This window comes from Arachis ipaensis, chromosome B8 (genome assembly GCF_059453495.1).
Source record: "Arachis ipaensis isolate K30076 ecotype BB chromosome B8, ASM5945349v1, whole genome shotgun sequence".
Classification (NCBI taxonomy): domain Eukaryota; kingdom Viridiplantae; phylum Streptophyta; class Magnoliopsida; order Fabales; family Fabaceae; genus Arachis; species Arachis ipaensis.
Window position 1 is genome coordinate 48,117,912 of NC_142443.1, and position 27,946 is coordinate 48,145,857.

The 27,946-nt window shown below is 37.0% G+C and overlaps 1 protein-coding gene and 2 non-coding genes across 3 annotated transcripts; 2 read left to right on the forward strand and 1 right to left on the reverse strand.

Annotated features, from left to right (window-relative positions):
* Nucleotides 1–4,289: 4,289 nt before the first annotated feature.
* On the reverse strand, nt 4,290–4,697 carry LOC148547978 (uncharacterized). Its single transcript, XM_088495569.1, has one exon. It carries the CDS (start codon nt 4,695–4,697, stop codon nt 4,290–4,292), a length of 408 nt encoding a protein of 135 aa, XP_088351695.1.
* Nucleotides 4,698–14,662: 9,965 nt separating this feature from the next.
* LOC148547979 (small nucleolar RNA R71) lies at nt 14,663–14,766 on the forward strand. Its single transcript, XR_015898310.1, has one exon. It is a non-coding gene; the product is annotated as a small nucleolar RNA R71 (small nucleolar RNA).
* An 8,816-nt stretch (nt 14,767–23,582) lies between these two features.
* On the forward strand, nt 23,583–23,690 carry LOC148547980 (small nucleolar RNA R71). Its single transcript, XR_015898198.1, has one exon. It is a non-coding gene; the product is annotated as a small nucleolar RNA R71 (small nucleolar RNA).
* The last annotated feature ends 4,256 nt before the right edge of the window (nt 23,691–27,946 follow it).

The following is a 27,946-nucleotide window of genomic DNA, read 5'->3' on the forward strand; positions in this document are numbered from 1 at the left end:
GAAATTTCTGAAATTAAAGCTACAGAAATACTGAATTTGATATTAGCTAATAATTGCCTTTTTTCAAAGGTTTTGGGTCTTACAAGGGAGGTGTAATTATTATTGGTTATGAAAAATAATATTTTTTTGGATTTTTGAATAATGAACAGGAAAAGTAGATTGCAAGAATTAAAATAATAACTAATAAAACTCTTAGCAAGGTATGAAAACTGGACGTCCTATCCTAGTTATCCTTATCAATTGTGATGAGAATTGTATTTTGCTCCCACTTTGTTAACCTCTAACTATGAAGGTAAGTTAAGTGGATAAATCAATTTGATCCCTCAGGTCCCAATCAATTCCTAAGAAAAGACTAGAGTTATTGGAATACAAATCAACTAGCAAAGATAACAATCATCAATCACAAGGAGTTTGATAACTCAAGTGTCTCCAATTAATCAATTCAAGCTAAGAATGTAAAAAGCTAAATAAAAATCATAAATCTGAAATACCTCAAATTGCATTAATAAAAGAAATCGAATCTAACATGGGAATTCATAAATTAAATTGGGAAAATAAATAAAAGGGAAATTGAACCTGGAAATTGATAAGAAGGAATCCTAAATCCTAACCTAAGAGAGAGGAGAGAGCCTCTCCCTCTAAAAACTACATCTAAAACCTAAAATTGTGTGTAATGAATGTTGTATTTTGTTGTTGAATTGATTCCCCAACTTTATAGCCTCTAATATGTGTTTTCTGGGCTAAAAACTGGTCAAAAACAGCCCAGAAATTGCCTCCAACGATTTCTGGTACGTACAGGTCACTGCAAAGTCACGCGGAAGCGTCGTCCACGTGTTAGCGTGGGTTGGGTTTTTGCCAGGTCACGCGTCCGCGTGATCCACGCGTTCGCATTGCCTGGCTTCGGGGCAGCTATAAGAAATTATATATCATTGCGAAGCACCGGATGTTAGCTTTCCAACACAACTGGAACCGCGTCATTTGGACATCTGTAGCTCAAGTTATGGTCGATTTAGTACCAAGAGGTCAGGCTGGACAGCTTTAGCAATTCCTTCAGCTTCTTGTATTCCTTCCACTTTTGCATGCTTCCTTTCCATCTTCTAAGCTATTCCTACCCTGTAATCTCTGAAAACACTTAACACACATATCAAGGTATCGAATGGTAATAAGAGAGGATTAAAATTAGTAATTTAAAGGCCTAGGAAATATGTTTTCAATCATAGCACAAGATTAGGAAGGAAAATATAAAACCATGAAATTAGTATGAATAAGTGTGCAAGGACTTGATAAAAACCACTCAATTGAGCACAAGATAAACCATAAAATAGTGGTTTATCAGACATGGTTGGCCCTACTCTCTTTGATATGACTGCTATCACTAGACTGTCAATGGGCAACCCTGTTGCTACATTCGAGATGAAACCAAATCGGCAGTACAAAATTATTGAAAAAAGTTCTTATGGGGAGTTTATTAAGCATAATATGGGAAAAGAAAAGGCACTCCTGTTACTGATGATGAGTGCATAGCATTTCTATATTATTGGCTGAATGCTATTGTATTCTATTCAAGAAGTGTCTCGATGCAAAAGTTATTCATTTCCTTAGCTGCTTTGATTTATGAAGGACACAAGTTCAACCTGGCCAAACTAATTCTTGACAATCTAGATGATGAACCGGGATAAATTATTGAATGCCATTGAAAACAAACTTCGATTAGTGTAGGAGTTCCTCTTTGGTTTCTTCAACTTTGGCTCAATGCTGTTTTCGAAAATGCATGAAGCAAGGAGGGATCACAACCTCCAACAAGCAAAATATTGAAGGTTTTCGATTGGTTACACTTCAACCAAATTTTGAGAATGCACGTTCAATAGAGGAACTCTTTTGGGAGGCATTTTCGAAGTTCCATTCATGCAAAATTTTTCGAAGCGAGGACCTAAGACTTGCTCCTTTCACAGATCGAAGATGTGGACCTTCATGGTTTCAATGTCATCTATTTCCAGGTGATTACGTCGATTCATCAAACAATGTAATTTGGTCCAACTTTCTTGCAATTCAAGTCTTCCCTGCAGGCATCCTTCAATATAAAAAAAGAGAAATTCAGAGTAACCCTTCATGCCTCCCATTATGTGGCTAGACAAATAGATTTTTCTCAAGCCATTCCTACTCCGTTTCCAAGAAAACAGCCAGCTCTTTGCCATCTAACCCTCAAAACAAAAGAATAAGTTCAAGAAGCATTGATGTTGGTGACAAAAATTGAAGCCATTACTCTCCTCTCACCTTCCTTCAAAGTAATTTTGTCACCAAATCTTTCATCGACTGGTGAGGTCATTATTATTCTCGATATGATCGCACTTTATATGACATTATAAAAAGATCGATAAAAAGTCACCCAAGTACTCCTGATGTATGTTCTCCAAAAGCTCCAAAAGGGAAAATGGAGACATCGAGACAACAAAAACAAAAGGTGCAAAAAACTTCTGCTAAGGTTGTAGCATCGAGAAAGTTATTATTACTCTACACTTTCTTTCTTTCAAAAAAATTTATCCTTAAGATTTTTTTAAAACTCTTTTCTTTTATTATAAAAATAATCTTCTAGTAAAGACTCTTCCAATAAAAGCATTGGGCCTTTGCCAAAGCAAACATCTTCTCACTTGAGTGATTCTTCTTCTACTTCGAGCAGCTCTGAATCGGGCAGCCCATCAAAGAATCCTATTCTCCCTCAACCTCCTAAATCTAAAATAACTCCTAAAGTATATTCATCACTAACACAATTTGGATATTATTCAATTAGACTCTAATTCTTATTCATTGGTCATTAATTTTAGTATAAAAAGGTTGATGTACCACTTGAACAACCTCCTACCATCGAGGCAACAAACATTCTCGACAGAAGAGAGAAATAACAATCAAATTTGTCCTCTAGTGGCCATGCAATTTCTCAGTACCTGACACCGAATCAGAAAGCCCAAAAACCTACACCATAACCAAACAAGGATACTTTTTTTGTCGAAAGCACTAAATCACCAATCATCAAAGAAGACATCCCGATTGCAATGGTCAACGTGCAATCACCATTAACTTCTCCTGTAAATAATCCACCTTCTTCTCCTTCCATCGATGTTGATCTTACTATCAGTTCTCTCTCAAAAGAAACAAGTCCCCATAAAAAAGAAATTGAAAAGAAAAAAATCCCATCTCGACTTGTCTTAGGGGTCTTAATCTCATCGGACTCGATCACTCAAACTGGGCAATCCTCTCAACAAGCTTCTGAAAATAAAGAACCCCTAGCCACTTTATCTAGCCCCCCTGATGTTGAGTTGGTTGAACTCTTTTCTATATCTTCCAAAATTACTCATAAGGTGGAGATACTGACTTCGATTTCGACTATGGAAGAATTGAAGAAACAAAGTCTACCAGAAGATTTAAACTCGCAGACTTTCAAGCAATCAACTTCTCTTTTTAAGCTCTTAACTCATACTATTGATGAGTGGGCCAAACAAGATGATTTGAATGACCTCTTATCTGATATTTTAAGTTCCTCCCTTGAATTCTATGTTCCACTTAGATTTTCACAAGTGGTGAAGAAATTCGAGAAGGTTTCTAATAACCTTTTCATTTCTCAAGACAAAATGAATGAAGTAAAGAAAGGAATGGCCAAAATCTAAGAAGCTAGAAAGATCAATGCTAAAAACATTCAAGGAGTTCGAGATTAATGTTGCCTATGTTGTCAGTACTCGAACTCGCTTCGCAGAGCATAGAGAAGAACTCAAAAAAGAGGTCGCATTAATTCGAGAAGAAGAAGCTACATTAGAAGAGCCTTATATTAAAGCACAAAAGAAAAAAGCAAGAGCTATTTCGAAGCCTTTGTGAAATGGAGAACACATAGGCTGCGATAAAAAGGAAATACGAAAGAATGGAAGTCGAAGAAAATGATGGAATTATGTTCTATTCTTCCTACGACAAAGAAAGAGTTCGACTTCGCTTTGAGCTGGAAGACTTACTAGAACCTTATTTTCCAAAGACTTAAAATATTCTCCTGTATAAAAACTTCCTTTTATTACTTGTACTTCTTTTATATATTAAACATTACTTTCCCAGCATCGATATCGTTTTAGATATTTCTCATCTATTGACTTAACTTCAGCACCCGAGTCAATGTTCTTAATGCGATATGCATTTCCAGAGTACAAATCGATTATTTGAAAATGGCCTTCCCAATTATGAGACCACTTGCCATAAAATCTCGATTTCTTTTCCATCGGTAATTTGACTTTAAGAACTAATTCTCCTACTTAAAAGCATTTCTCTTTCACACGTCGATTATAACTAGAAGCAATGTTATCTTTCAGATGAATCATAGTTTCAAGTCCCAAAATATGTTCCCTATACAAATTATTTAATTCATCAAACTTTGCATTCCAATAATCATCAATTGGCAATTCATCTTGTCTCATTATTCTTATTGTGTTGAAATTAATTTCCAAAGGTAAAACTGCATCATAACCAAAAACTAATTTGTAAGGAGATGTATTCGCCGATCCACTAGGTGAATTTCGGTAAGCCCAAAACACTTGGCTTATAGTCTCATGCCAAATTCGAGGCCATTGGCCAATTTGCTTTTTAATCAAATTAATCAAAATCTTATTTGCAGCCTCTACTTGACCATTTGCTTGCGCATAATATGGGATTGAAGTCACCATAGTTATATTTTTTGATGCTGCAAAATTTTTAACACGTTGGCCAATGAACATAATACCCTGATCAGTACTTAACGTTTGAGGAATTCCAAATCGATGAATTATATATTCTTCTATAGAATCAATAATCTCATTTTGACTTACTTTCACCAAAGGAATAGCTTCAACCCATTTTGTAAAATAATCAATAGCTACTAAAATAAACTTATGATTTTTTAATGAAGGAGGATGGATCATTCCAATCAAATCCAAAGCCCAGCCCTAAAATTGCCACGGTTTTATAATCGAATGTAACTCAGAAGCAGGAATTTGTTGTATCACTCCATGCCTCTGACACTGATGAATGGAATTCACTTCCCACATATAATGAATCCGTTATTTGGCAAGAACACCAAATTATCGTCAAGTAATAACCAACTTTGGAGTGGGATCATATCCCCAGAGATTAATGGATTAAGCAAGCAATAGTTAATTAATTAGCCTAGTTAGACAAGTACAATTAGATGATAAGCAACAAGGAAATGTAAATGACATAAAAGTAAAGGAAAGCAATAAAGTACAAGAAAGTAAATGGCAAGGAAAGTAAAGTACAAGAAAGTAAAATACTGGAAAGTAAATGACCATAAAGTAAATAAGAAAGAAAGATAAAATAAACATTGAGATCAAGAGATATTGAATTCTCCAGAATAATTGATTTCATCTTATCTTCAATCATGCAACTCATTGACCTCTTGGCAATCATGAGTGATTGAGTTCCAATTATTTGGTAACCGAATCTCTCAAATCTTGATCAATAGCCAATTCCTTGGTCTAATTGCTCATGAGAAGAGATGAAGAATGGTCCCTGGTGCACGAAATTGTGATCTCAATGGCGCCAACAACTTGGTACGCACAATTGTAATCTCAACTCTATTTCACAACTTCGCACAACTAACCAGCAAATGCACTGGGTCGTCCAAGTAATAAACCTTACGTGAGTAAGGGTCGATCCCATGGATATTGTTAGCTTGAAGCAAGCTATGGTCATCCTTGTAAATCTCAGTCAGGCAGATTCAAATGGTTATGGGGTTTTGATAATTAAAATATAATCAAAATATAAAATAAAGTAGAAATACTTATGTAATTCATTGGTGGGAATTTCAGATAAGCATCTGGAGATGCTTTGTTGCTTCTGAACCTCTGCTTTCCTATTGTCTTCTTCCAACCATGCGTTACTTCCTTCCATGGCAAGCTGTATGATCCTCTCGGATGAAAATAAATCCATATGCGCTGTCACCGCATGGCTAATCATCTATCGGTTCCCACTAGCGTCGGAATAGGACCATTGTCCTTTTGCGCACTATCACTTGTGCCCCACATTCGTAGGTTTAAAGCTCGTCACAGTCATCCCTTCCCAGATCCTACTCAGAATACCACAGACAAGGTTTAGACTTTCCGGATCCCAGGAATGCTGCCAATGGTTCTCGCCTATACTACGAAGACTCTGATCTCACGGAATGGACTGCTCTGTTGTCTGGAGAGGCAACCATGCGTCGTGAACAGGAGGCTAAGAGATACACACTCAAGCTATTGCAGATAGAACGGAGGTGTTTGTCAGGCACGCGTTCATAAGTGAGAATAATGATGAGTGTCACAGATCATCACATTCCTCCGGTTGAAGTACGAGTGAATATCTTAGAGAAGAAGTAGGCATGAAGTGAATAGAAAAACAATAGTTCTTGCATTAATTCATGAAGAACAACAGAGCTCCACACCTTAATCTATGGGGTGTAGAAACTCCACCGTAGAAAATACATAAGTGAAAGGTCTAGGCATGGCCGTGAGGCCATCCTCTAAACGTGAACATACAAGTTCAAAATATAGATGATCCAAGATCAAAGTAATCAAAGATAAAAGATGATCCAAGATGAAAATACAATAGTAAAAGGTCCTATTTATAATGAACTAGTAGCCTGGGGTTTACAGAAATAAGTAGATGATGCAGAAATCCACTTCCGGGGCCCACTTGGTGTGTGCTTGGGTTGAGCTTTGAAGCTTTTTCGTGCATAGGCTGTTCATGGAGTTAAACGCCAGCTTTGGTGCCAGTTTGGGCGTTTAACTCCAATTCTGGTGCCAGTTTGGGCGTTTTACGCTAGAAATTTTAGGCTGACTTTGAACGCCGGTTTGGGCCATCAAATCGCGGGCAAAGTATGGACTATTATATATTGCTGGAAAGCCCAGGATATATACGTTCCAACGCAATTTAGAGCACGCCGGTTGGGCTTCTGTAGCTCCAGAAAATCCACTTCGAGTGTAGGAAGGTCAGAATCCAACAGCATCTGCAGTCCTTTTTCAGCCTCTGAATTAGATTTTTGCTCAGGTTCCTCAATTTCAGCCAGAAAATACCTGAAATCATAGAAAAACACACAAACTCATAGTAAAGTTCAGAAATATGATTTTTATTTAAAAACTAATAATTATATACTAAAAACTAACCAAATCATACTAAAAACTACCTAAAAATAATGCTAAAAGGTGTATAAATTATCCACTCATCACAACACCAAACTTAAATTGTTGCTTGTCCCCAAGCAACTAAAAACAAAATAGGATAAAAAGAAAAGAATATACAATAAATTCCAAAAACATCTATGAAGATCAGTCTTAATTAGATGAGCGGGGCTATTAGCTTTTTACTTCTGAACAGTTTTGGCATCTCACTTTATCCTTTAAAGTTCAGAATGATTGGCATCTATGGGAACTCAGAATTCATATAGTGTTATTGATTCTCCTAGTTCAGTATGTTGATTCTTGAACACAGTTACTTTATGAGTCTTGGCCGTGACCCTAAGCATTTTGTCTTCCAGTATTACCACCGGATACATAAATGCCACAGACACATAACTGGGTGAACCTTCTCAGATTGTGACTCAGCTTTGCTAGAGTCCCCAATTAGAGGTGTCCAGAGCTCTTAAGCACACTCTTTTTGCTTTGGACCACGACTTTAACCGCTCAGTCTCAAGCTTTTCACTTGACACCTTCACGCCACAAGCACATGGTTAGGGACAGCTTGGTTTAGCCACTTAGGCCAGGATTTTATTCCTGTGGGCCCTCCTATCCATTAATGCTCAAAGCCTTGGATCCTTTTTCTACCCTTGCCTTTTGGTTTAAAGGGCTATTGGCTTTTTCTGCTTGCTTTTTCTTTTTCTTTCTTTTTTTTCTTTATTTTTTTTGCCATTTTTTTCGCAAGATTTGTTTTTCACTGCTTCTTCTTGCTTCAAGAATCAATTTTATGATTTTTCTGATTACCAATAACATTTATCTTTTTTCATTATTCTTTCAAGAGCCAACAATTTTAACATTCATAAACAACAAATTCAAAAATATGCACTGTTCAAACATTCATTCAGAAAACAAAAAGTATTGCCACCACATCAAAATAATTAAACTATTTTAAAATTCAAAATTCATGTACTTCTCTTTCTTTTTCAGAAAACATTTTTTCCATTTAAGAGAGGTGAAGGATTTATAGGATATTCATAACTTTAAAGCATAGGCACTAGACACTAATGATCATGTAATGAAAATGCAAACATACATAGGACATAAGTCATAAAAAAAAAACAAAAAGATAAGAACAAGGAAATCAAAGAACGGGTCCACCTTAGTGATGGCGGCTAGTTCTTCCTCTTGAAGATCCAATGGAATGCTTTAGCTTCTCTATGTCTCTTCCTTGCCTTTGTTGCTCTTCCCTCATGGCTATTTGATCCTCTCTAATTTCATGGAGAATAATGGAGTGCTCTTGGTGCTCCATCATTAGTTGTCCCTTGTTAGAACTCAATTCTCCTAGGGAGGTGTTGATTTGCTCCCAATAGTTTTGTGGAGGAAAATGCATCCCTTGAGGCATCTCAGGGATTTCATGATGAGGGACTTCCTCATGCTCTTGTTGAGGTCCATAAGTGGGATCTCTCATTTGCTCCATCCTCTTTTTAGTGATGGGCTTGTCCTCTTCAATGAGGGTGTCTTCCTCTATGACAACTCCATCTAAATTGCATAGGTGACAGATGAGATGAGGGAAGGCTAACCTTGCCAAAGTAGAGGTTTTGTCAGCCACTTTGTAGAGTTCTAGAGATATGACCTCATGAACTTCTACTTCCTCTCCGATCATGATGCTGTGGATCATAATAGCCCGGTCTATTGTAACTTCAGACCGGTTGCTAGTAGGAATGATAGAGCGTTGGATGAACTCCAACGATCCCCTAGCCACAGGTTTCATAGAAGTGGTCTTGATGGACCTTTGAGATGAATCTCTCCATCTTCCATGACTCGGAGGTGGAAGCTTTTGCCTTCCCTTTCCTCTTTCTAGAGGTTTCTCCGGCCTTAGGTGCTATAAATGGTTATGGAAAAATAAAAAGCAACACTTTTACCACACCAAACTTAGAAGATTTGCTCGTTCTCGAGCAAAAGAATAAAGAAGGAAGGAGAAGAAGAAGAAAATGAACGAGATGGAGAGGTGTGATTGGTTCGGCCAAGGAGGGAAAGGAGTGTTTATGATGTGTGGAAATGAAAGAGGGATAAGGGGTTTATATAGGAGTGGAGAGAGGGGTAGGGTGTGGGAGGGAAAGGATTTGAATTTGAATTGTGGGGTGGGAATTATGGGGAAGAGTGGGGGAAGGGAAATAGAGGTGATTGGTGAGGGGTATTTGGGGAAGGGTGTTATAGGAAGGTGTGAAGAAGAGAGAGAGAGAGTTGAGGTAGGTGGGGATCCTTTGGGGTCTACAGATCCTGAGGTGTCAATGATTTCTCATCCCTGCATCATTTTGGTGTGTAAACACTCCTTGGAGTGTCAATCCTGGCGTTAAACGCCAGGTTGTTGCCCATTTCTGGCGTTTAACGCCAGCTTTTCTTCCCTTTCTGGCATTAAACGCCAATTAGATGCTCTGTTCTGGCGTTAAACGCCAGTTTGGTGCTTGTTTCTAGCATTTAACGCCAGCTTGGCACTTCTTTCTGGCGTTAAACGCCAGTCTGCTGCTTCTTACTGGCGTTTAAATGCCAGTAAGCTCTTCCTCCAGGGTGAGCTGTTTTTAATGCTGTTTTTCATTATGTTTTTTATTTTTCGCTTATTTTTGTGACTTCACATGATCATCAACCTAAAGAAAACATAAAATAGCCATGGAAAATAAATAGATATAACTAAATAACATTGGGTTGCCTCCCAACAAGCGCTTCTTTAATGTCAATAGCTTGACAGTGAGCTCTCATGGAGCCTTACAGATAATCAGAGCAGGGTTGGGGCCTCTGGTATGCGAAATCATGATCACTCAGATTTAGATTTGTAAAATTATTTGTCAATAGCTTGAATCTTTCTTAGCAAGCAAGTAACAAACTTGAAATTTTTGAATCAAAACATTAATTGTTGATGATATTTTCGAAAATTATGAGATAAAATTAAGAAAAAGATTTTTGAAAAATATTTTTATAATTTTCGAAAATAAATAAGAAAAATGAAATAGATTTGATTTTTGAAAAAGATTTTTTGAAAAATATAGGATTTTTAAATTGAAAATTTGATTTGACTCATAAAAACAACTAGATTTTAAAATTTTTTGAAAAAGTCAATTCAAATTTTCGAAATTTATGAGAGAAAAAAAAAGAAAGATATTTTTTTGATTTTTGAAATTTTAATGATGAGAGAGAAAAACATGAAAATGATGCAATGCATGAAAATTTTGCATCAAAATATGTGATGAATGCAAGAACACTATGAATGTCAAGATGAACACCAAGAACACTTTGAATGTCAAGATGAACACCAAGAACATATTTTTGAAAAATTTTTGATGCAAAGAAAACATGCAAGACACCAAACTTAGAAATCTTTAATGCTTAGACACTAAGAATTCAAGAATGCATATGAAAAACAAGAAAAGACACAAAACAAGAAAACATCAAGATCAAACAAGAAGATTTACCAAGAACAACTTGAAGATCATGAAGAACACTATGAATGCATGATTTTTTTTCGAAAAATGCAAAATGAATATGCAATTGACACCAAACTTACAATTTGACTCAAGACTCAAACAAGAAACATGAAATATATTTTTTTTTATTTTATGATTTTTTTTATTTTTCGAAAATTATTTGTGAAAAAGAAAAATAAGGATTCCAAAATTTTTAATATGAATTCCAGGAATCTTGCATTCTTAGTCTAAAGCTCCAATCTGAGGGTTAGACATGGCTTAATAGCCAGTCAAGCTTTAGCATGTAAATCAGGTGGATCTGGAACAGCAGCAGGTGGATTAGCAACAACTAGCTTGCTCTTGATAATATTGGGTTGGGAGTCCCAGTCCAAATGAATTTAGACATGGCTTTACAGCCAGTCAGGCTTCAACATGCTTTATGAAACACTAGAATTCATTCTTAAAAAAATTTTAGAATAATTTTCGAAAACAGATGAGAAATTTTTGAAAGAATTTTTTTTTTGAAAAATTTTTGAGAATAAAACAAAAAAGAAAATTACCTAATCTGAGCAACGAGATGAACCGTCAGTTGTCCAAACTCAAACAATCCCCGGCAATGGCGCCAAAAACTTCGTATGCGAAATTGTGATCACTCAGATTTAGATTTGTAAAATTATTTGTTCGTTCTTTCCCTGGCAATGGCACCACAAATGGATGCACAGAACCATGGTCCAAACATAACTTCACAACTTCGCATAACTAACCAGCAAGTGCACTGGGTCGTCCAAGTAATAAAACCTTACGTGAGTAAGGGTCGATCCCACGGAGATTGTTGGTATGAAGCAAGCTATGGTCACCTTGTAAATCTCAGTCAGGCGGATATAAAATAGTTATGGAGGTTTCGAAAATAAATAATAAATAACTAAATAGAAAATAAAGATAGAAATACTTATGTAATTCATTGGTGGGAATTTCAGATAAGCGTATAGAGATGCGTTCGTTCCTCCGAACTTATGCTTTCCTGCTGTCTTCATCCAATCAATTCTACTCCTTTCTATGGCTGGCTTTATGTAAGGACATCACCATTGTCAATGGCTACTTTTCATCCTCTCTGTGAAAATGGTCCGATGCGCTGTCACTGCATGGCTAATCATCTAGAGGCATCACCGTGGCCAATGGCTGCATCCCATCCTCTTGTGAAAATGGTCCAAATACTCTGTCATAGTACGGCTAATCATCTGAGGTTCTCGATCATACTGGAATAGGATTCACCCTCCTTTTGCGTCTGTCACTACGCCCAGCACTCGCGAGTTTGAAGTTCGTCACAGTCATTCAATCCCAGAGTCCTACTCGGAATACCACAGACAAGGTTTAGAATTTCCGGACTCTCATGAATGCCGTCATCAATCTAGCTTATACCACGAACATTCTGACTAAGAGATCCAAGAGATACTCATTCAATCTAAGGTGGAACGGAAGTGGTTGTCAGGCACGCGTTCGTGGGGGAATGATGATGATTGTCATGTTCATCACATTTATATTGAAGTGCGAATGAATATCTTAGAAGCGGAATAAGTTGAATTGAATAGAGAAACAGTAGTACTTTGCATTAATTCATGAGGAACAGCAGAGCTCCACACCTTAATCTATAGAGTGTAGAAACTCTACCGTTGAAAAATACATAAGTGAAAGGTTCAGGCATGGCCGAATGGCCAGCCCCCAAAACGTGATCACAGGATCAAAAATACAATCTAGGATATCAAATACAATAGTAAAAAGTCCTATTTATACTAAACTAGTTACTAGGGTTTACAGAAGTAAGTAATTGATGCATAAATCCACTTCCGGGGCCCACTTGGTATGTGCTTGGACTGATCTTGAATGTTACACGTGCAGAGGCTCTTTCTGGAGTTGAACGCCAGGTTGTAACGTGTTTCTGGCGTTCAACTCTGGTTCGTGACGTGTTTCTGGCGTTTAACTCCAGACAGCAGCATAGAACTGGCGTTCAACGCCCTTTTACATCGTCTAAACTCGGCCAAAGTATGGACTATTATATATTTCTGGAAAGCCCTGGATGTCTACTTTCCAACGCAATTGGAAGCGCGCCATTTTGAGTTTTATAGCTCCAGAAAATTCACTTTGAGTGCAGGGAGGTCAGAATCCAACAGCATCAGCAGTCCTTCTTCAACCTCTGAAACTGATTTTTGCTCAAGTCCCTCAATTTCAGCCAGAAAATACCTGAAATCACAGAAAAACACACAAACTCATAGTAAAGTCCAGAAATGTGAATTTAACATAAAAACTAATAAAAACATCTCTAAAAGTAACTAGATCCTACTAAAAACTTACTAAAAACAATGCCAAAAAGCGTATAAATTATCCGCTCATCAGCCTCTCAACACCAAACTTAGAGTTTGGTTGTGGCTTCCCAACACCAAACTTAGAGTTTGAATGTGGGGGGTTTGTTTGACTCTGTATTGAGAGAAGCTTTTTATGCTTCCTCTCCATGGTTACAGAAGGAGACCCTTGAGTCTTAAATACAAGGTAGTCCTCATTCAACTGAAGAACCAACTCTCCTCTATCAATGTCAATCACTGCTTTTGCTGTGGCTAGGAAGGGTCTGCCAAGGATGATGGATTCATCCTCATCCTTTCTAGTGTCTAGGATTATGAAATCAGCAGGGATGTAAAGGCCATCAACCTTTACTAGTACTTCCTCTACTAGTCTATAAGCCTGTTTTATTGATTTGTCTGCCATCTCTAGTGAGATTCTTACAGCTTGTACCTCAAAGATTCCCAATTTTTCTATTACAGAGAGTGGCATGAGGTTTATCCCTGACCCCAGGTCACACAGAGCCTTCTCAAATGTCATGGTGCCTTGGTACAAGGTATAAAGAATTTTCCAGGATCCGGTTTCTTCTGAGGTAATGTCTGCCTCATTAATTCACCCAGTTCATTGGTGAACAAAGGGGGTTCATCCTCCCAAGTCTCATTACCAAATAAACTGGCATTCAACTTCATGATTACTTCTAGATACTTAGCAACTTGCTCTTCAGTGACATCTTCATCCTCTTCAGATGAAGAATAGTCATCAGAGCTCATGAATGGCAGAAGGAGGTTCAATGGAATTTCTAAGGTCTCTGTATGAGCCTCAGATTCCTTTGGTTCCTCAAAGGGGAACTCCTTTCTGTCCAAGGGACGTCCCTTGAGGCTTTTCTCACTGGGATTCACGTCATCCTCACTCTCTCTAGGTTCGGCCATATTGGTCTTGGTTATGGCCTTGCACTCTCTCTTGGAGTTTTCTTCTGTATTGCTTGGGAGAGTACTGGGAGGAGTTTCAGTAATCTTCTTACTCAACTGACCCACCTGTGCCTCCAAATTTATAATGGAGGACCTTGTTTCATTCATGAAATTTAGTGTGGTCTTGGATAGATCACAGACTATGGTTGCCAGGCCAGAATGGCTCTGTTCAGAATTCTCTGTCTGTTGCTGAGAATATGATGGAAAAGGCTTGCTATTGCTAAACCTATTTCTTCCACCATTATTATTAAAGCCTTGTTGAGGCTTCTGTTGGTCCTTCCATGAGAAATTTGAATGATTTCTCCATGAAGGATTATAGGTGTTTCCATAGGGTTCTCCCATGTAATTCACCTCTGCCATTGCAGGATTCTCAGGATCATAAGCTTCTTCTTCAGAAGATGCTTCTTTAGTAATTTTGGATGTAGCTTGCAATCCATTCAGACTCTGAGAAATCATATTGACTTGCTGAGTCAATATTTTGTTCTGAGCCAATATGGCATTCAGAGTATCAATTTCAAGAACTCACTTCTTCTGAGGTGTCCCACTGTTCACAGGATTCCTCTTAGAGGTGTACATGAACTGGTTATTTGCAACCATTTCAATGAGTTCTTGAGCTTCTGTAGGGGTTTTCAAATGAAGAGATCCTCCTGAAGAATGGTCCAAAGACATTTTTGACAACTCAGACAGACCATCATAGAATATACATATGATGCTCCATTCTGGAAGCATGCCAGTAGGACACCTTTTGATCAGTTGCTTGTATCTTTCCCAAGCTTCATAGAGGGACTCTCCTTCCTTTTGTCTGAAGGTTTGGATTTCCACTCTAAGCTTGCTCATCTTTTGAGGTGGAAAGAATTTGTCCAGAAAAGCACTGACCAGCTTATCCCAAGAGTTCAGGCTATCCTTAGGTTGTGAATCCAACCATGTTCTAGCTCTGTCTCTTACAGTAAAAGGGAAAAGCATAAACCTGTAGACCTCGGGATCAACTCCATTGGTCTTGACAGTGTCACAGATTTTCAAGAATTCAGCTAAAAACTTATGAGGATCTTCCATTGGAAGTCCATGAAACTTGCAATTCTACTGCACTAGAGAAACTAATTGAGGCTTAAACTCAAAGTTGTTTGCTCCAATTGTAGGAATTGAGAGGCTTCTTCCATAGAAGTTAGAAGAGGGTGCAATAAAGTCACCCAGCATCTTCCTTGTATCTCCACCATTGTTATTAGGTTCGGCCATGTCTCCTTCTTGTTCGAAAATTTCTGTCAGGTCCTCTCCAGAGAGTTGTGCCTTAACTTCCCTTAGCTTCCTCTTCAGAGTCCTTTCAGGTTCAGGGTCAGCTTTAACAAGAATGTTCTTATCCTTGTTCCTGCTCATATGAAAAGAAGAGAAACAAAAAAAGAAGAGGAATCCTCTATGTTACAGTATAGAGATTCCTTTATGTGAGTAGAAGAATAGGAGAATAGAAGAAGGAGAAGAGAAAAAAATTCGAACACAGAGGAGAAGAGTGGGTTCAAATTATGAGTATAAGAGGAATGTTAGTAGATAAATAAATAGAAGGAGATGAGAGAGGGGGAGAGAATTCGAATTTAATTTAAAATAAAAGGAAAATATTTTTGTTTTTATTTTAATTATTAGTTAGTGTTCGAAAATTAAAAAGAGAAATAAAATTAAAATTAAAATTTGAAACAATTGGTTAATTAAAAAGAATTTTGAAAAAAAAGGTGAGGAGTTTACGAAAATTAGAGAGAGAAAATTAGTTAGGTAGTTTTGAAAAAGATAAGGAATAGCAAAACAAACAAAAAGTCAAGTGGTTAATTGAAAAAGATTTGAAAATCAATTTTTGAAAAGATAAGAAGTTAGAAAAGATTTTGAAATTGATTTTGAAAAAGATATGATTGAAAATCATTTTGAAAAAGATTTAAAAATGAAATTAAAAAGATTTGATTTTGAAATTAAAGTTGATTACTTGACTAACAAGAAACTAAAAGATATGATTTGAAAATTTAAAGATTGAACCTTTCTTAATAGGCAAGTAACAACTTGAAAAAAATTTGAATTAAAACATTAAATGTTAGTGAGATTTTCGAAAATATGAAGTGAGAATAAGAAAAAGATTTTGAAAATCAAATTAAAAAAAATTTCAAAAATATGTAAAAATAAATGAAAAAGATTTGAAAAAATAGAATTTTGAAATTGAAATTTATGAGTAAAACAAGGAAAGATATATTTTTTATTTTTGGATTTTTAGTAAAGAGAGAGAAAAACACCAAATTGAAACAAAGCATAGAAATTATGAATCAAAACAACTAATGCATGCAAGAACACTTTGAATGTCAAGATGAACACCAAGAACACTTTGATGATCAAGATGAACATCAAGACTTATTTTTGAAAATTTTTAAGAAAAGAAAAACATGCAAAACACCAAACTTAGAAATTTTCAAACTTTAGACACTAACAAATTGAAAATGCATTTGAAAAACAAGAAAGGACAGAAAACATGAAAATGCAAAGATCAAACAAAGAAGATCTTCAAGAACAACTTGAAGATCATGAAGAACACATGCATGAATTTTTCGAAAATTTTTAGAAAAATTAAAAAGGATGCAATTGACACCAAACTTACAATTTGATACTAGACTCAAATAAGAAATTTGGTTTATGATTTTATTAAATTTTTTTTGTATTTTTTGAAAATTATTTGGAAAAAGAAAAATAAGGATTTCAAAATTTTTAATGAGAATTCTAGGAATCATGCAATGTTAGTCTAAAGCTTCAGTCTAAAAAGATTAGACATGGCTAGCCAAGCTTCAGTAGGACATTACATACAACAGCCAAATTGATGGGAATCAATTAGCTCTTGTGATGATAAAAGCATCATCTGAAACTCAAGAATTCATTCTTAAAAATTCTGAAGTCATAGAATAATTTTTTTTTTTTGAAAATTTTTTTTCGAAATTAAAAATAATAAAAATAAAAAGCTTAAAATTAAAATAAAATTACGTAATCTGAGCTACAAGATGAACCGTCAGTTGTCCAAACTCGAACAATCCCCGGCAACGATGCCAAAAACTTGGTTCATGAAATTGTGATCCCTGCAACGGCGCCAAAAACTTGGTGCACAAAATTGTGATCTCAATGGTGCCAACAACTTGGTACACACAATTGTAATCTCAACTCTATTTCACAACTTCGCACAACTAACCAGCAGGTGCACTGGGTCGTCCAAGTAATAAACCTTACGTGAGTAAGGGTCGATCCCACGGAGATTGTCGGCTTGAAGCAAACTATGGTCATCCTTGTAAATCTCAGTCAGGCAGATTCAAGAGGTTATGGGGTTTTGATAATTAAAATAGAAACAAAATATAAAATAAAGTAGAAATACTTATGTAATTCATTGGTGGGAATTTCAGATAAGCATCTGGAGATGCTTTATTGCTTCTGAACCTCTGCTTTCCTATTGTCTTCTTCCAACCATGCGTTACTTCCTTCCATGGCAAGCTGTATGATCCTCTCGGATCAAAATAAATCCATATGCGCTGTCACCGCATGGCTAATCATCTGTCGGTTCCCGCTAGCGTCGGAATAGGACCATTGTCCTTTTGCGCACTGTCACTTGCGCCCCACATTCATAGGTTTAAAGCTAGTCACAGTCATCCCTTCCTAGATCCTACTCGGAATACCACAGACAAGGTTTAGACTTTCTGGATCCCAGGAATGCTGCCAATGGTTCACGCCTATACCACGAAGACTCTGATCTCACGGAATAGACTGCTCTGTTGTCAGGAGAGGCAACCATGCGTCGTGAACCAGGAGGCTAAGAGATACACACTCAAGCTATTGCAGATAGAACGGAGGTGCTTGTCAGGCACGCGTTCATAAGTGAAAATAATGATGAGTGTCACAGATCATCACATTCATCCGGTTGAAGTACGAGTGAATATCTTAGAGAAGAAGTAGGCGTGAATTGAATAGAAAAACAATAGTACTTGCATTAATTCAGGAAGAACAGCAGAGCTCCACACCTTAATCTATGGGGTGTAGAAACTCCACCGTAGAAAATACATAAGTGAAAGGTCTAGGTATGGCCGTGAAGCCATCCTCTAAACATGAACATACAAGTTCAAAATATAGATGATCCAAGATCAAAGTAATCAAAGATAAAAGATGATCCAAGATGAAAATACAATAGTAAAAGGTCCTATTTATAATGAACTAGTAGCCTAGAGTTTACAGAAATAAGTAGATGATGCAGAAATCCACTTCTGGGGTCCACTTGGTGTGTGCTCGGGTTGAGCTTTGAAGCTTGTTCATGCATAGGCTGTTCATGGAGTTAAACGCCAGCTTTGGTGCCAGTTTGGGCGTTTAACTCCAATTCTGGTGCCAGTTTGGGCGTTTTACGCTAGAAATTTTACGCTGACTTTGAATGCCGATTTGGGCCATCAAATCGCATGCAAAGTTTGGACTATTATATATTGCTGGAAAGCCCAAGATGTATACTTTCCAACGCAATTGAGAGCACGCCGGTTGGGCTTCTGTAGCTCCAGAAAATCCACTTCGAGTGCAGAGAGGTCAGAATCCAACAGCATCTGCAGTCCTTTTTTAGCCTCTGAATAAGATTTTTGCTCAGGTCCCTCAATTTCAGCCAGAAAATACTTGAAATCACAGAAAAATACACAAACTCATAGTAAAGTCCAGAAATATGATTTTTATTTAAAAACTAATAATTATATACTAAAAACTAAGTAAATCATACTAAAAGCTACCTAAAAATAATGCTAAAAAGCGTATAAATTATCCACTCATCACAACACCAAACTTAAATTGTTGCTTGTCCCCAAGCAATTAAAAACAAAATAGGATAAAAAGAAAAGAATATACAATAAATTCCAAAAACATCTATGAAGATCAGTCTTAATTAGATGAGCGGGGCTATTAGCTTTTTACTTCTACATAGTTTTGGCATCTCACTTTTTCCTTTAAAGTTCAGAATGATTGGCATCTATGGGAACTCAGAATTCAGATAGTGTTATTGATTCTCCTAGTTCAGTATGTTGATTCTTGAACACAGTTACTTTATGAGTCTTGGCCGTGACCCTAAGCATTTTGTCTTCTAGTATTACCACCGGATACATAAATGCCACAGACACATAACTGGGTGAACCTTCTCAGATTGTGACTCAGCTTTGCTAGAGTCCCCAATTAGAGGTGTCCAGAGCTCTTAAGCACACTCTTTTTGCTTTGGACCATGACTTTAACCGCTCAGTCTCAAGCTTTTCACTTGACACCTTCACGCCACAAGCACATGGTTAGAGACAGCTTGGTTTAGCTGCTTAGGCCAGGATTTTATTGTTGTGGGCCCTCCTATCCATTAATGCTCAAAGCCTTGGATCCTTTTTCTACCCTTGCCTTTTGGTTTAAAGGGATATTGGCTTTTTCTGCTTGCTTTTTCTTTTTCTTTCTTTTTTTTCTTTATTTTTTTCGCCATTTTTTTCGCAAGATTTGTTTTTCACTGCTTCTTCTTGCTTCAAGAATCAATTTTATAATTTTTTAGATTACCAATAACATTTCTCCTTTTTCATTATTCTTTCAAGAGCCAACAATTTTAACATTCATAAACAACAAATTCAAAAATATGCACTGTTCAAGCATTCATTCAGAAAACAAAAAGTATTGCCACCACATCAAAATAATTAAACTATTTTAAAATTCAAAATTCATGTACTTCTCTTTCTTTTTCAGAAAACATTTTTTCCATTTAAGAGAGGTGAAGGATTTATAGGATATTCATAACTTTAAAGCATAGGCACTAGACACTAATGATCATGTAATGAAAATGCAAACATAGATAGGACATAAATCATAAAAATAAAAAAAAAAAAACAGAAAGATAAGAATAAGGAAATCAAAGAACGGGTCCACCTTAGTGATGGCGGCTAGTTCTTCCTCTTGAAGATCCAATGGAATGCTTGAGCTTCTCTATGTCTCTTCCTTGCCTTTGTTGCTCTTCCCTCATGGCTATTTGATCCTCTCTAATTTCATGGAGAATAATGGAGTGCTCTTGGTGCTCCATCATTAGTTGTCCCTTGTTAGAACTCAATTCTCCTAGGGAGGTGTTGATTTGCTCCCAATAGTTTTGTGGAGAAAAATGCATCCCTTGAGGCATCTCAGGGATTTCATGATGAGGGACTTCCTCATGCTCTTATTGAGGTCCATAAGTGGGCTCTCTCATTTTCTCCATCCTCTTTTTAGTGATGGTCTTGTCCTCTTCAATGAGGGTGTCTTCCTCTATGACAACTCCATCTAAATTGCATAGGTGACAGATGAGATGAGGGAAGGCTAACCTTGCCAAAGTAAAGGTTTTGTCAGCCACTTTGTAGAGTTCTAGAGATATGACCTCATGAACTTCTACTTCCTCTCCAATCATGATGCTATGGATCATGATAGCCCGGTCTATTGTAACTTCAGACCGGTTGCTAGTAGGAATGATAGAGCATTGGATGAACTCCAACCATTCCCTAGCCACAGGTTTGAGGTCAAGCCTTCTTAATTGAACCGGCTTGCCTTTTGAGTCTCTTTTCCACTGAGCTTCTTCCACACATATGTCCATGAGGACTTGGTCCAACCTTTGATCAAAGTTGACCCTTCTAGTGTAGGGGCGTGCATCTCCTTGCATCATTGGCAAGTTGAATGCCAACCTTACATTTTCCGGACTGAAATCTAAGTATTTCCCCCGAACCATTGTAAGCCAATTCTTTTGGTTCAGGTTCACACTTTGATCATGGTTTTTGGTGACGCATGCATTAGCATAGAACTCTTGAACCATTAATATTCCAACTTGTTGAATGGGGTTGGTGAGAACTTCCCAACCTCTTTTTCGAATCTCATGTCGGATCTCCGGATACTCATTTCTTTTGAGCATGAAAAGGACCTCAGAGATCACCTTCTTCTTGGCCACAACTTCATAGAAGTGGGCTTGATGGACCTTTGAGATGAATCTCTCCATCTCCCATGACTCGGAAGTGGAAGCTTTTGCCTTCCTTTTCCTCTTTCTAGAGGTTTCTCCGGTCTTAGGTGCTATAAATGGTTATGGAAAAATAAAAAGCAAAACTTTTACCACACCAAACTTAGAAGATTTGCTCGTTCTCGGGCAAAAGAATAAAGAAGGAAGGAGAAGAAGAAGAAAATGAACGAGATGGAGAGGTGTGATTGGTTCGGCCAAGGGGGGAAAGGAGTGTTTATGATGTGTGGAAATGAAAGAGGGATGAGGGGTTTATATAGGAGTGGAGAGAGGGGTAGGGTGTGGGAGGGAAAGGATTTAAATTTGAATTGTGGGGTGGGAATTATGGGGAAGAGTGGTGGAAGGGAAATGGAGGTGATTGGTGAGGGGTATTTGGGGAAGGGTGTTATGGGAAGGTGTGAAGAAAAGAGAGAGAGAGTTGAGGTAGGTGGGGATCCTGTGGGATCCACAGATCCTGAGGTGTCAATGATTTCTCATCCCTGCATCATTTTGGTGTGTAAACACTCCTTGGGGTGTCAATCCTGGCGTTAAACGCCAGGTTGCTGCCAATTTCTGGCGTTTAACGCCAGCTTTTCTTCCCTTTCTGGCATTAAACGCCAATTAGATGCTCTGTTCTGGCGTTGAAACGCCAGTTTGGTGCTTGTTTCTGGCGTTTAACGCCAGCTTGATGCTTCTTTCTGGCGTTAAACGCCAGTTTGCTGCTTCTTACTGGCGATTAAACGCCAGTAAGCTCTTCCTCCAGTGTGAGCTATTTTTAATGCTGTTTTTCATTATATTTTTTATTTTTCGGTTATTTTTGTGACTTCACATGATCATCAACCTAAAGAAAACATAAAATAGCCATGGAAAATAAATAGATATAACTAAATAACATTGGGTTGCCTCCCAACAAGCACTTCTTTAATGTCAATTGCTTGACAGTAAGCACTCATGGAGCCTCACAGATAATCAGAGCAGGGTTGGGGCCTCTCAACACCAAACTTAGAGTTTGGTTGTGGCCTCTCAACACCAAACTTAGAGTTTGGTTGTGGCTTCCCAACACCAAACTTAGAGTTTGAATGTGGGGGGTTTGTTTGACTCTGTACTGAGAGAAGCTTTTCATGCTTCCTCTCCATGGTTACAGAAGGAGACCCTTGAGTCTTAAATACAAGGTAGTCCTCATTCAACTGAAGGACCAACTCTCCTCTGTCAACGTCAATCATTGCTTTTGCTGTGGCTAGGAAGGGTCTGCCAAGGATGATGGATTCATCCTCGTCCTTTCCAGTGTCTAGGATTATGAAATCAGCAGGGATGTAAAGGCCATCAACCTTTACTAGCACGTCCTCTACTAGTTCATAAGCCTGTTTTATTGATTTTTTTGACATCTCTAGTGAGATTCTTGCAGCTTGTACCTCAAAGATTCCCAATTTCTCCATAACAGAAAGTGGCATGAGGTTTATCCCTGACCCCAGGTCACACAGAGCCTTCCCAAAGGTCATGGTGCCTTGGTACAAGGTATGAAGAATTTTTCGGGATCCGGTTTCTTCTCAGGTAATGTCTGCCTCATTAATTCACCCAGTTCATTGGTGAAACAAGGGGGTTCATCATCCCAAGTCTCATTACCAAATAAATTGGCATTCAACTTCATGATTACTTCTAGATACTTAGCAACTTGCTCTTCAGTGACATCTTCATCCTCTTCAGAGGAAGAATAGTCATCAGAGCTCATGAATGGCAGAAGGAGGTTCAATGGAATTTCTAAGGTCTCTGTATGAGCCTCAGATTCTTTTGGTTCCTCAAAGGAGAACTCCTTTCTGTCCAAGGGACGTCCCATGAGGCTTTTCTCACTGGGATTCACGTCATCCTCACTCTCTCCAGGTTCGGCCATATTGGTCATGGTTATGGCCTTGCACTCTCTCTTGGAGTTTTCTTCTGTATTGCTTGGGAGAGTACTGGGAGGAGTTTCAGTAATCTTCTTACTCAACTGACCCACCTGTTCCTCCAAATTTATAATGGAGGACCTTGTTTCATTCATGAAATTTAGTGTGGTCTTGGATAGATCAGAGACTATGGTTGCCAGGCCAGAATGGCTCTGTTCAGAATTCTCTGTCTGTTGCTGAGAATATGATGGAAAAGGCTTGCTATTGCTAAACCTATTTCTTCCACCATTATTATTGAAGCCTCGTTGAGGCTTCTGTTGGTCCTTCTATGAGAAATTTGGATGATTTCTCCATGAAGGATTATAGGTGTTTTCATAGGCTTCTCCCATGTAATTCACCTCTGCCATTGCAGGATTCTTAGGATCATAAGCTTCTTCTTCAGAAGATGCTTCTTTAGTACTTTTGGATGCAGCTTGCAATCCATTCAGACTCTGAGAAATCATGTTGACTTGCTGAGTCAATATTTTGTTCTGAGCCAATATGGCATTCAGAGTATCAATTTCAAGAACTCTCTTCTTTTGAGGTGTCCCATTGTTCACAGGATTCCTCTCAGAGGTGTTCATGAACTAGTTATTTGCAACTATTTCAATGAGTTCTTGAGCTTCTGCAGGGGTTTTCAGATGAAGAGATCCTCCTACAGAATGGTCCAATGACATTTTTTACAACTCAGACAAACCATCATAGAATATACATATGATGCTCCATTCTGGAAGCATGTCAGTAGGACACCTTTTGATCAGTTGCTTGTATCTTTCCCAAGCTTCATAGAGGGACTCTCCTTCCTTCTGTTTGAAGGTTTGGATTTCCACTCTAAGCTTGCTCATCTTTTGAGGTGGAAAGAATTTGTCCAGAAAAGCACTGACCAGCTTATCCCAAGAGTTCAGGTTATCCTTTCAGGTTCAGGGTCAGCTTCAACAAGAATGTTCTTATCCTTGTTCCTGCTCATATGAAAAGAAGAGAACAAAAAAAGAAGAGGAATCCTCTATGTTATAGTATAGAGATTCCTTTATGTTAGTAGAAGAATAGGAGAATAGAAGAAGGAGAAGAGAAAAATTCGAACACAGAGGAGAAGAGTGGGTTCGAATTATGAGTATAAGAGGAATGTTAGTAGATAAATAAATAGAAGGAGATGAGAGAGGGGGAGAGAATTCGAATTTAATTTAAAATAAAAGGAAAATATTTTTGTTTTTATTTTAATTATTAGTTAGTGTTCGAAAATTAAAAAGAGAAATAAAATTAAAATTAAAATTTGAAACAATTGGTTAATTAAAAAGAATTTTGAAAAAAAAGGTGAGGAGTTTTCAAAAATTAGAGAGAGAAAATTAGTTAGGTAGTTATGAAAAAGATAAGGAATAGCAAAACAAACAAAAAGTCAAGTGGTTAATTGAAAAAGATTTGAAAATCAATTTTTGAAAAGATAAGAGGTTAGAAAAGATTTTGAAATTGATTTTGAAAAAGATATGATTGAAAATCATTTTGAAATAGATTTAAAAATGAAATTAAAAAGATTTGATTTTGAAATTAAGGTTGATTACTTGACTAACAAGAAACTAAAAGATATGATTTTAAAATTTAAAGAGTGAACCTTTCTTAATAGGCAAGTAACAACTTGAAAAAATTTTGAATTAAAACATTAAATGTTAGTGAGATTTTCGAAAATATGAAGTGAGAATAAGAAAAAGATTTTGAAAATCAAATTAAAAAAAATTTCGGAAATATGTAAAAGTAAATGAAAAAGATTTGATTTTTGAAAAAGATTTGAAAAAATAGAATTTTGAAATTGAAATTTATGAGTAAAACAAGGAAAGATATATTTTTGATTTTTGGATTTTTAGTAAAGAGAGAGAAAAACACCAAATTGAAACAAAGCATAGAAATTATGAATCAAAACAACTAATGCATTCAAGAACACTTTGAATGTCAAGATGAACACCAAGAATACTTTGAAGATCAAGATGAACATCAAGACTTATTTTTGAAAATTTTTAAGAAAAGAAAAATATGCAAGACACCAAACTTAGAAATTTTCAAACTTTAGACACTAACAAATTGAAAATGCATATGAAAAATAAGAAAAAACACAAAACATGAAAATGCAAAGATCAAACAAAGAAGATCTTCAAGAACAACTTGAAGATCATGAAGAACACATGCATGAATTTTTCGAAAATTTTTAGAAAAATTAAAAAGGATGCAATTGACACCAAACTTACAATTTGACACTAGACTCAAATAAGAAACACAAAATTATTTTTGGTTTTATGATTTTATTAAATTTTTTTGTATTTTTTGAAAATTATTTGGAAAAAGAAAAATAAGGATTTCAAAATTTTTAATGAGAATTCCAGGAATCATGCAATGTTAGTTTAAAGCTTCAGTCTAAAAAGATTAGACATGGCTAGCCAAGCTTCAGCAGGACATTACATACAACAGTCAAATTGATGGGAATCAATTAGCTCCTGTGATGATAAAAGCATCATCCGAAACTCAAGAATTCATTCTTAAAAATTCTGAAGTCATAGAATAATTTATTTTTTTTTTGAAAATTTTTTTTCGAAATTAAAAATAATAAAAACAAAAAGCTTAAAATTAAAATAAAATTACCTAATCTGAGTAACAAGATGAACCGTCAGTTGTCCAAACTCGAACAATCCCCGGCAACGGTGCCAAAAACTTGGTTCACGAAATTGTGATCCCCTGTAACGGCGCCAAAAACATGGTGCACAAAATTGTGATCTCAATGGTGCCAACAACTTGGTACACACAATTGTAATCTCAACTCTATTTCACAACTTTGCACAACTAACCAGCAAGTGCACTGGGTCGTCCAAGTAATAAACCTTACGTGAGTAAGGGTCGATCCCACGGAGATTGTCGGCTTGAAGCAAGCTATGGTCATCCTTGTAAATCTCAGTCAGGCAGATTCAAATGGTTATGGGGTTTTGATAATTAAAATATAAACAAAATATAAAATAAAGTAGAAATACTTATGTAATTCATTGGTGGGAATTTCAGATAAGCATCTAGAGATGCTTTATTGCTTCTGAACCTCTGCTTTCCTATTGTCTTCTTCCAACCATGCGTTACTTCCTTCCATGGCAAGCTATATGATCCTCTCGGATGAAAATAAATCCATATGCGCTATCACCGCATGGCTAATCATCTGTCGGTTCTCCCTAGCGTCGGAATAGGACCATTGTCCTTTTACGCACTGTCACTTGCGCCCCACATTCGCAGGTTTAAAGCTAGTCACAGTCATCCCTTCCCAGATCCTACTCGGAATACCACAGACAAGATTTAGACTTTCCGAATTCCAGGAATGCTGCCAATGGTTCTCTCCTATACCACGAAAACTCTGATCTCACGGAATAGACTGTTCTATTGTCAGGAGAGGCAACCATGCATCGTGAACCAGGAGGCAAAGAGATACACACTCAAGCTATTGCAGATAGAACGGAGATGTTTGTCAGGCACACGTTCATAAGTGAGAATAATGATGAGTGTCACAGATCATCACATTCATCGGGTTGAAGTATGAGTGAATATCTTACAGAACAAGTAGGCATGAATTGAATAGAAAAACAATAGTACTTGCATTAATTCATGAAGAATAGAACAGTCCACACCTTAATCTATGGGGTGTAGAAACTCCACCGTAGAAAATACATAAGTGAAAGGTTTAGGCATGGCCGTGAGGCCATCCTCTAAACGTGAACATACAAGTTCAAAATATAGATGATCCAAGATCAAAGTGATCAAAGATAAAAGATGATCCAAGATGAAAATACAATAGTAAAAGGTCCTATTTATAATGAACTAGTAGCCTAGAGTTTACAGAAATAAGTAGATGATGCAGAAATCCACTTCCGGGGCCCACTTGGTGTGTGCTTGGGCTGAGCTTTGAAGCTTTTTTGTGCATAGGCTGTTCCTGGAGTTAAATGCCAGCTTTCTTGCCAGTTTGGGCGTTTAACTCCAATTCTGGTGCCAGTTTGGGCGTTTTACGCTAGAAATTTTAGGCTGACTTTGAACGCCAGTTTGGGCAATCAAATTTCGAGCAAAGTATGAACTATTATATATTTCTGGAAAGCCCAGAATGTCTACTTTCCAATGCAATTCAGAGCGCGCCGATTGGGCTTCTGTAGCTCTAGAAAATCTACTTCGATTGCAGGGAGGTCAGAATCCAATAGCATCTGCAGTCCTTTTTCAGCCTCTAAATCAGATTTTTGCTCAGGTCCCTCAATTTCAGCCAGAAAATACCTGAAATCACAGAAAAACACACAAACTCATAGTAAAGTCCAGAAATGTGATTTTTATTTAAAAACTAATAATTATATACTAAAAACTAACTAAATCATACTAAAAATACCTAAAAATAATGCTAAAAAGCGTATAAATTATCCACTCATCAGTCCTTGATTATACCACACACCTTCCTAGATCCAAGTATTGGTAGGATTAATGTCACTATATCCAACCCAAACCCAAATCTATTCAAGTGTGAGAAGGATTTTCAAGCATGGTTTTATGATTCCTCTTCCAAGGCTCACATAAAACCCAAGATTATTCAATCTCTTTCCCAAGATAATTGAATGATAGAATGAAGAACGAAAATCCTTCAAGTAAATCAAGAGAAGATGAAGAGAAAAAGAAGAAAAAAAAACAAATTAATCCATCAAATTGCAATAGAGCTCTCTTTCCCAATGGAAAGAGTTAGTGATTCATAACTAAAATATTCCCAAGTAAGAAAAGTGGAAGAGGAGAGAAGTGTGGGTGAGAAGAGGGAGTCCAAAGACCACTCTCTAGCAGAATTATTGGTGCCCAAAAGATCCTCTAATTCTATGAAACTAAGGCCTTTATATAAGCTCTCCTAAATTACAAACTTAAATGAAATTGAAAGCAAATTACAATAAAATGAAAATAAACTATTCTAGATGCTTCTTGTGGCCTTGATTGGTTGACAATTGTGGCTTGAATGAGAGTTGGAGTGGGCTTGGTTGGAGGTTGGGGGCTGTAGGAAGAAGTTGGCGTGTGGTTCCAAGTGCCACTCCCACTTGATTTTGCTCTTTGGATAGTG

Excerpts from the sequence above, each read along its gene's own strand:
- LOC148547978 (XM_088495569.1), bottom strand. The coding sequence starts at position 4,697 with ATGGTGACTTCAATCCCATATTATGCGCAAGCAAATGGTCAAGTAGAG.